Source organism: Babylonia areolata, chromosome 4 (genome assembly GCF_041734735.1).
Source record: "Babylonia areolata isolate BAREFJ2019XMU chromosome 4, ASM4173473v1, whole genome shotgun sequence".
NCBI classification, from domain to species: Eukaryota; Metazoa; Mollusca; class Gastropoda; order Neogastropoda; family Buccinidae; genus Babylonia; species Babylonia areolata.
Window position 1 is genome coordinate 1055409 of NC_134879.1, and position 9939 is coordinate 1065347.

Below are 9939 nucleotides of genomic sequence, written 5' to 3' on the forward strand. Positions count from 1 at the left end.
TGCACACGGGACCTCGGTTTATCGTCTCATCCGAATGACTAGCGTCCAGACCACCACTCAAGGTCTAGTGGAGGGGGAGAAAATATCGGCGGCTGAGCCGTGATTCGAACCAGCGCGCTCAGATTCTCTCGCTTCCTAGGCGGACGCGTTACCTCTAGGCCATCACTCCATATAGTATAGTATAGACAGAATGGGACTTCACATTACTGAAGAAATCTGCACCGAAAGTTTTACTGCATTTTTTTTTTTCTTTTCTCAGTTTGTGCAAGGTGAATGTCGATGTTGGTGGAGTGTGATATTCCTTGGCCTCTAGTAGGGTACGGGAAATGAATTCCTTGCCATGTCCTTCCATGCCAGGTCAGCTTAACTTCCTTAATATAATGGGGAGGGTAAGGGGAGTGACTGATGAGAAGTGTGACACAATTGTGGTGTGTGTGTGTGTGTGTGTGTGTGTGTGCGTGTGTGTCCGTGCGTGCGTGCGTGCGTGCGTGCGTGTTTGTTTGTCTGTGTTTCTGAGTGAGCAAGTCTGTGTGCGTGCATGCCATCGTGCAGTGCACGCACGCACACACACACACACACACACACACACACACACACACACACACACACACACACACACAGAAAGATAGATATGCACACACACACACACACACACACACACACACACACACGCACGCACGCACTCACGCGCGCACACACACACACACACACACACACACACACACACACACACACACACACACACACACACACACACACACACACACACACACACACACACACACACACATGTAGCCATGTAGGTATACATACCAAAAGCCGTACGAAATCAACAAAAAATTATGTTACGTTGCGTTGCATAGGAACGTAGACCATGTTCGTAGCATCACACCGTGTTGTGTTGTGTTGTGTTGTGTTGTGTTGTGATGTATTGTATTGTATTGTATTGCGATATGTTGTGATGTATTGCATTGTATTGTATTGCGTTGCGTTGCGTTGTGTTGTGATGTTTTGTATTGTATTGTTTTGTGTTGTGTTGCGTTGTGTTGTGTTGTGTTGTGATGTTTTGTTTTGTACTGTATTGTATTGCGTTGTGTTGTGATGTGTTGTATTGTACTGTACTGTATTGCGTTGTATTGTGTTGTGTTGTGATGTTTTGTTTTGTACTGTATTGTATTGCGTTGTGTTGTGTTGTGTTGTGATGTGTTGTATTGTACTGTATTGTATTGTGTTGTGTTGTGTTGTGTTGTGATGTGTTGTATTGTACTGTATTGTATTGCGTTGTGTTGTGATGTGTTGTATTGTACTGTATTGTGTTGCGTTGTATTGCGTTGTGTTGTGATGTGTTGTGATGTGTTGTATTGTATTGTATTGCGTTGTGTTGTGATGTGTTGTATTGTACTGTATTGTATTGCGTTGTGTTGTGATGTGTTGTATTGTACTGTATTGTATTGCGTTGTGTTGTGATGTGTTGTATTGTACTGTATTGTATTGCGTTGTGTTGCGTTGTGTTGTGATGTGTTGTATTGTATTGTATTGTGTTGCGTTGTGTTGTGATGTGTTGTGATGTGTTGTATTGTATTGTATTGCGTTGTGTTGTGATGTGTTGTATTGTACTGTATTGTATTGCGTTGTATTGCGTTGTGTTGTGATGTGTTGTATTGTGTTGTATTGTACTGTATTGTATTGCGTTGTGTTGTGATGTGTTGTATTGTACTGTATTGTATTGTATTGTATTGCGTTGTGTTGTGATGTGTTGTATTGTGTTGTATTGTACTGTATTGTATTGCGTTGTGTTGTGATGTGTTGTATTGTACTGTATTGTATTGCGTTGTGTTGTGATGTATTGTATTGCGTTGCGTTGCGTTGTGTTGTGATGTGTTGTATTGTATTGTATTGTGTTGTGTTGCGTTGCGTTGTGATGTATTGTATTGTATTGTATTGCATTGCGTTGCGTTATGTTGTGTTGTATTGTACTGTATTGTATTGCGTTGTGTTGTGATGTATTGTATTGTGTTGTATTGTACTGTATTGTATTGCGTTGTGTTGTGATGTGTTGTATTGTACTGTATTGTGTTGTGTTGTGATGTGTTGTATTGTACTGTACTGTATTGTATTGCGTTGTGTTGCGTTGTGATGTGTTGTATTGTACTGTATTGTATTGCGTTGTGTTGTGATGTGTTGTATTGTACTGTATTGTATTGCGTTGTGTTGTGATGTATTGTATTGCGTTGTGTTGTGATGTGTTGTATTGTACTGTATTGTATTGCGTTGTGTTGCGTTGCGTTGTGATGTATTGTATTGTATTGTATTGCGTTGCGTTATGTTGTGTTGTCTTGTGCTGCGTCGAGCTGAGATGCGTCGCGTCGAGTCGTGACGCATTGAATCATTGTGGTGTGTTGTGCTGTTCTACGTTGCATTCAAGTGTTGCGCTGTATTGCACTGTGTCGTTTTTTTATTATTTTTTTTTAATGTGTATTTACTGAGGGACGCCGCCAAATCTCTCCGTTTCGACGGAAGATTAGAAATAACCTTAATATGCGCTTGAAAACATGAAAGGCATACGCAGCCAATACACTACACTACAGTCTTCTTATATTTTCTAGGCACCAACATAATTAAAGCACACAGCTATCCATTATTTTCCTGAAAATACTGGATTGAAGGTTCTTCGTACCGAATTTGAACGGTGAAATTGATATCAATCAAAAGTCTATTCAGATCTGAAATATTTCCCCTTCTTTTAAAAAGATTTGTAAGTTCATCGGATCGTTAAGTTCATTAAGAGTAAACAATTATCTTAAAATCACTATCCTCTTCCCAATCCCATAAATATTTTTTTGTGACGCTGAAATACTTGGTAATAAAGGCATGTTCTATCAAAAATTTCAAATGACTGATAGGTCATATACCTGCATCAAAAGTACTTGGTGAACAGCGTTCTTCATGGATTAAATTCGAATTTTATCATTTCAAAAATGATTAAGACGTCATACATATTATCAACTTATTGAAAAAGGATGGGTGTTACATTTACATCAATCAGTTATATACTTTCTCCGATGAATTGAATTAAGTTTATTTTTGAAAAGAATGTATAACAGGTCTTGCATTTACACCAGTCGGATAATAAACTTTCTTTCGTAGATTAAAAGCAATGCATGATTTCTCTTTGAAAGAATTGAATTGTCATACATTTAGACGTTTCGATTAACAAACATTTTTCCATAGATAGTAATCATTTTTTTTAAGGGATTAGTGGGTCATATGGGTCATTTAGTCATTCGGATGAGACGATAAACCAAGGTCCCGTGTGCAGCATGCATCTAGCGCACGTAAAAGAACACACAGCAACAAAAGGGTTGTCCCTGGCAAAATTCTGTAGAAAAATCCACTTCCTTAGGAAAACAAATAAAATTACAGGCAGAAAAAAATAATAAAAAAACGGGTGGCGCTGTCGGTGTAGCGACGCGCTCTCACTGGGAAGAGCAGCTCAGATTTCACACAGAGAAATTTGTTGTGACAAAACGAGTAATACAAATAATAATAATAAATGTATTTATATAGCATTGAATCTTGTGCAGAGACAAATCAAAGCGCTTTCGCACCAGTCATTCACACGCATGCATAACTCTAAAACTGGAGAAACTGAAGTCAAGAAAGAGGCAAGGAAGGGAGGCTATTTTGGCAAAAGGTGGGTTTTAAGGCCAGACTTGAAAGAGCTGAGTGTGGAGACTTGACGAAGCGAAAGAGGAAGTTCATTCCAATTGCAAGGTCCAGAGACAGAGAAAGAACGGCGGCCAACAGTCGAGTGTTTGAATCTGGGTATGCGTAAACAGAGTGGATCCGAAGCCGATCGCAGAGAGCGAGATGGAATGCAGAGATAAAGGCAGCCACAGAGATAAGAATGGGTAGATTTGTGAATACATTTATAACATAGAGTGCTGATCTTGTACTTTATTCGGTGTGAGACAGGGAGCCAGTGGAGATGTTGCAAAAGAGGAGTGATGTGCTCAGATCTTTTCTTTTTGAGGATGAGACGGGCGGCAGAGTTTTGTATGCGCTGAAGGGACTGAATGGATGAAGTCCATAAATACAAATACAAATATGTACACAGTAATCAGGATGATAACCCCATACCATGGGTAATTTATTTCGAACCTTTAAATGCTTTCCACGACTATGGTTGTCAGTGAAAGCTGTCGTCTCACTGTGATAAAAACAGAGCTTGCAGATTAGGATATCAGTCCTCGTTCTTCATTTGGATTTCGTCTCCTGGGACTGGTTTGGTTTCATTCGGAAAAATCAACTACATCACTTAGCTATACACACAACTACACCACTTAGCAGTACACACAACTACACCACTTAGCAGCACACACAACTACACCACTTAGCAGTATACACAACTACACCACTTAGCAGTATACACAACTACACCACTTAGCAGTACACACAACTACACCACTTAGCTATACACACAACTACACCACTTAGCAGTACACACAACTATACCACTTAACAGCACAACTACACCACATAACAGGATACACAACTACACCACTTAGCAGTATACACAACTACACCACTTAACAGCACAACTACAGCACTTAACAGTTTACACAACTACACCACTTAACAGCACAACTACACCACTTAACAGTATACACAACTACACCACTTAACAGTACACACAACTACACCACTTAACAGTACACACAACTACACCACTTAACAGTATACACAACTACACCACTTAACAGCACAACTACAGCACTTAACAGCACAACTACACCACTTAACAGTTCACACAACTACACCACTTAACAGTACACACAACTACACCACTTAACAGCACAACTACAGCACTTAACAGCACAACTACACCACTTAACAGTTCACACAACTACACCACTTAACAGTACACACAACTACACCACTTAACAGTATACACAACTACACCACTTAACAGCACAACTACACCACTTAACGATACACAACTACACCACTTAACAGCACAACTACACCACTTAGCAGTATACACAACTACACCACTTAGCAGTACACACAACTACACCACTTAGCAGTACACACAACTACACCACTTAACAGCACAACTACACCACTTAACAGGATACACAACTACACCACAAAGCTGTACACACAACTGCACCACTTAGCAGTATACACAACTACACCACTTAGCAGTACACACAACTACACCACTTAGCAGTATACACAACTACACCACTTAGCAGTATACACAACTACACCACTTAACATTACACACAACTACACCACTTAGCTGTACACACAACTACACCACTTAGCAGTACACACAACTACACCACTTAACAGTACACACAACTACACCACTTAACAGTACACACAACTACACCACTTAGCAGTATACACAACTACACCACTTAGCACTATACACAACTACACCACTTAGCACTATACACAACTACACCACTTAACAGCACAACTACACCACTTAGCAGTATACACAACTACACCACTTAACAGTACACACAACTACACCACTTAACAGTACACACAACTACACCACTTAACAGGATACACAACTACACCACAAAGCTGTACACACAACTGCACCACTTAGCAGTATACACAACTACACCACTTAGCAGTACACACAACTACACCACTTAGCAGTATACACAACTACACCACTTAACAGTACACACAACTACACCACTTAGCAGTATACACAACTACACCACTTAGCAGTACACACAACTGCACCACTTAGCAGTATACACAACTACACCACTTAGCAGTACACACAACTACACCACTTAGCAGTATACACAACTACACCACTTAGCAGTATACACAACTACACCACTTAACAGTACACACAACTGCACCACTTAGCAGTATACACAACTACACCACTTAACAGTACACACAACTACACCACTTAACAGCACAACTACACCACTTAGCAGTACACACAACTACACCACTTAGCAGTATACACAACTACACCACTTAGCAGGATACACAACTACACCACTTAGCAGTATACACAACTACACCACTTAACAGGATACACAACTACACCACTTAGCAGTATACACAACTACACCACTTAACAGTATACACAACTACACCACTTAGCAGTATACACAACTACACCACTTAGCAGTACACACAACTACACCACTTAACAGTACACACAACTACACCACTTAACAGTACACACAACTACACCACTTAGCAGTATACACAACTACACCACTTAGCAGTACACACAACTACACCACTTAACAGCACAACTACACCACTTAGCAGGATACACAACTACACCACTTAGCAGTATACACAACTACACCACTTAACAGGATACACAACTACACCACTTAGCAGTATACACAACTACACCACTTAGCAGTATACACAACTACACCACTTATGAGTATACACAACTACACCACTTAGCAGTATACACAACTACACCACTTAGCAGTACACACAACTACACCACTTAGCTGTACACACAACTACACCACTTAACAGCACAACTACACCACTTAGCAGTATACACAACTACACCACTTAACAGTACACACAACTACACCACTTAGCAGTACACACAACTACACCACTTAACAGTACACACAACTACACCACTTAACAGTACACACAACTACACCACTTAGCTGTACACACAACTACACCACTTAGCAGTACACACAACTACACCACTTAGCAGTACACACAACTACACCACTTAGCAGTACACACAACTACACCACTTAGCAGTACACACAACTACACCACTTAGCAGTACACACAACTACACCACTTAACATTACACACAACTACACCACTTAGCAGTATACACAACTACACCACTTAGCTGTACACACAACTACACCACTTAGCAGTATACACAACTACACCACTTAACAGTATACACAACTACACCACTTAGCAGTATACACAACTACACCACTTAGCAGGATACAAGAAGTAGTAAATGCATTTAAATTCATACTACACCGATCTCATTTCACTATTGTTTATTAGTTAAAAGGTTAACTCTCTCCGTACGAACGGCGAAAGAGACGACGTTAACAGCGTTTCACCCCAATTACCATCATCAAAATATTGCAAGCGGAAGGCTCTTATACTGAAGAGGTGAATGTTGACAAAGAATACCACAATTCTGACGACGGAAGCTAAAGGTTGGGTCATTCAGACACCCACTGGACATCCGAGGGGTCTGTGTAGAGGAGAAAAGAGGACTGGCCGTACTGAGTGAGTTAAACCATGGATAATAAGTCAAATATTTACGTCAGTGAGGTCAATAACTTTCTTCCTTGGACTAATCGTATTTGGTTTTGAAAGGCTTTTGAAATCAACACATGTACACTCATCATTCAAAAACGTTTCTTCCATTGATTGAAGTAACATTTTATTTATTTAAAAAGGACTGATATGTCATACTGTTTATCATAACCACACATAACGATATTTAAAAAGGACTGATAGTGTTTATCATAACCACACATAACGATATTTAAAAAGAACTGATATGTCATACTGTTTATCATAACCACACATAACGATACTTAAAAAGGACTGATATGTCATACTGTTTATCAAAATCACACATAGCGATATCTAAAAAGGACTGATATGTCATACTGTTTATCAAAATCACACATAGCGATATCTAAAAAGGACTGATATGTCATACTGTTTATCAAAATCACACATAACGATATTTAAAAAGGACTGGTATGTCACACTGTTTATCAAAATCACACATAACGATAGGTCGCTCAACATTTTGTTCTACGGTTCTAATTAAAGGAAGAACAGGTTGGCTATAATACACACTGATAGCTCAACAAACTTTCTTTTATGGGTTAAATTAAGCTTATTCTTTTAATGACTGACAGTTAGTACATTGATTGATAAGTCATACACATCATACGCAAATCAGATCATATTTCTTTGAATTTTGAATGATGATTCAACGATTGATAGGTCCTGTACATTGACTGATAAGTCACACACTCCATACACAAATCACACTTAAAAAAAAAATCTTTTGAATTGATTATACAACGATGGATAGGCGGTCATACACATCATACAACAAATCGATATGGAACAAAAATGGGGAAAAAAGGTTCCTCTGGCGGATACCAACGCTTGACGAAGCTGACGATCCACGACAGCCTCACAGCCACCGGTTGGTGACGTCCCTGCCACGCCGGAAGCCGTGGAGGTCTGGGCGTGGAGAGAGGGAGGGGTCACCCAGACTGATGTCATCCTCGCTCAGCAGGGACAGAGGGGTGGACCCTCGCCTGGTGCCGTGGTACGGGGTGGTGGGGGAGCTCTTGACGCTCTGGTCCCAAGAACCTCGTTTGTGGGACAGCCTGGATCAGTAGGGGTGGGTAGTAGGATATGGAAGGTAAAGGGAAAGGCAAGGTGAAGTCATGTCAGATCGTGTTGGTTAACATTAACAAGGCAAGATATAGTAAGGTGAGGTCATGTCAGATCATGTTGGTTAACATTAACAAGGCAAGATATAGTAAGGTGAGGTCATGTCAGATCATGTTGGTTAACATTAACAAGGCAAGATATAGTAAGGTGAAGTCATGTCAGATCATGTTGGTTAACATATGGTAGGTAAAGGTAAGGTGAAGTCATGTCAGATCGTGTTTGTTAACATATGGTAGGTAAAGGTAAAGGTAAGGTGAAGTCATATCAGATCGTGTTGGTTAACATATGGTAGGTAAAGGTAAGGTGAAGTCATGTCAGATCGTGTTGGTTAACATATGGTAGGTAAAGGTAAGGTGAAGTCATGTCAGATCGTGTTGGTTAACATATGGTAGGTAAAAAGTAAGGTGAAGTCAGGTCCAGATCGTGTTGGTTAACATATTGTAGGTAAGGAAGGTAAGGTGAAGTCATGTCAGATCGTGTTGGTTAACATATGGTAGGTAAAGGTAAAGGTAAGGTGAAGTCATGTCAGATCGTGTTGGTTAACATGTGGTAGGTAAAGGTAAAGGTAAGGTGAAGTCATGTCAGATCGTGTTGGTTAACATTAACAGGGCAAGATAAAGAAAGGTCAAATCAAATCAAATCATGTTCATAACCTACGGGTAAAATGTGCAAGGCAAGATATAGCAAGGTCAAATCATATCATGTTCATAGCCTAGGGGTAAAATCAAATCATATCATGTTCATAGCCTAGGGGTAAAATGTGCAAGGGAAGATATAGCAAGATCAAATCAAATCAAATCCTGTTCATAGCTGACGGGTAAGATGACCAAGGCAAGACAGAGGAAGGTCAAATCCAGTGAGAAGAAACTACGAATGATGTCTTACAGTTTTGTTAGTCAGTTTACCTTTTTTTTTAAGGCTTTCCGCAGACCACTGGTATGGATTTGATATTTTTTGTGTATGTATACATTTTGAGAATTCAGAACAAAGGCAGGTGGGCATGGTGGTGTATTCCAGTTCAGGTAATTGGTGCACAGGGCCAGTTCTTTTGATGGAAGCCAGTTGAGTCAAGAGGAAGAAGACGGGCGGACATACACGCACACACACACACACACACACACACACACACACACACACACACACACACACACACACACACACATACACACACACACACACATACACACACACACACAAGACACACACACACACACACACACATACACACACACACACACACACACACACACACACACAACCCCCCCCTCCCCACACACACACACATACCCCACCTCCACCACATCCCCACTGCCCCTCCCCAACCAGGTGACCCAACACTGTACCTGGGTGACGGCATCGAGTTGACTGCCCCTTTCGCAGCCTCTGAAGCCAGGGAGCCCGCGGACTTGACGGCCTTGTAGATGGCCAGCCCAGCTCCCCCCACCACCAGAG

The 9939-nt window shown here is 40.6% G+C and overlaps 1 protein-coding gene across 1 annotated transcript in view; it reads right to left on the reverse strand.

The window, feature by feature from the left end:
• Nucleotides 1-6936: 6936 nt before the first annotated feature.
• The window catches only part of LOC143281511 (uncharacterized), a 4883-nt gene continuing 1880 nt past the window's right edge, over nucleotides 6937-9939 (reverse strand). The window contains exons 2-3 of the mRNA XM_076586723.1: nucleotides 9831-9939; nucleotides 6937-8420 (exon numbers count right to left, since the gene is read on the reverse strand). The exon at nucleotides 9831-9939 is cut by the window's right edge and continues 97 nt beyond it. Coding sequence (XP_076442838.1) covers nucleotides 8222-8420; nucleotides 9831-9939 — 308 coding nt within the window. The 3' untranslated portion in view covers nucleotides 6937-8221. The remainder of the gene's footprint in view (nucleotides 8421-9830) is intronic.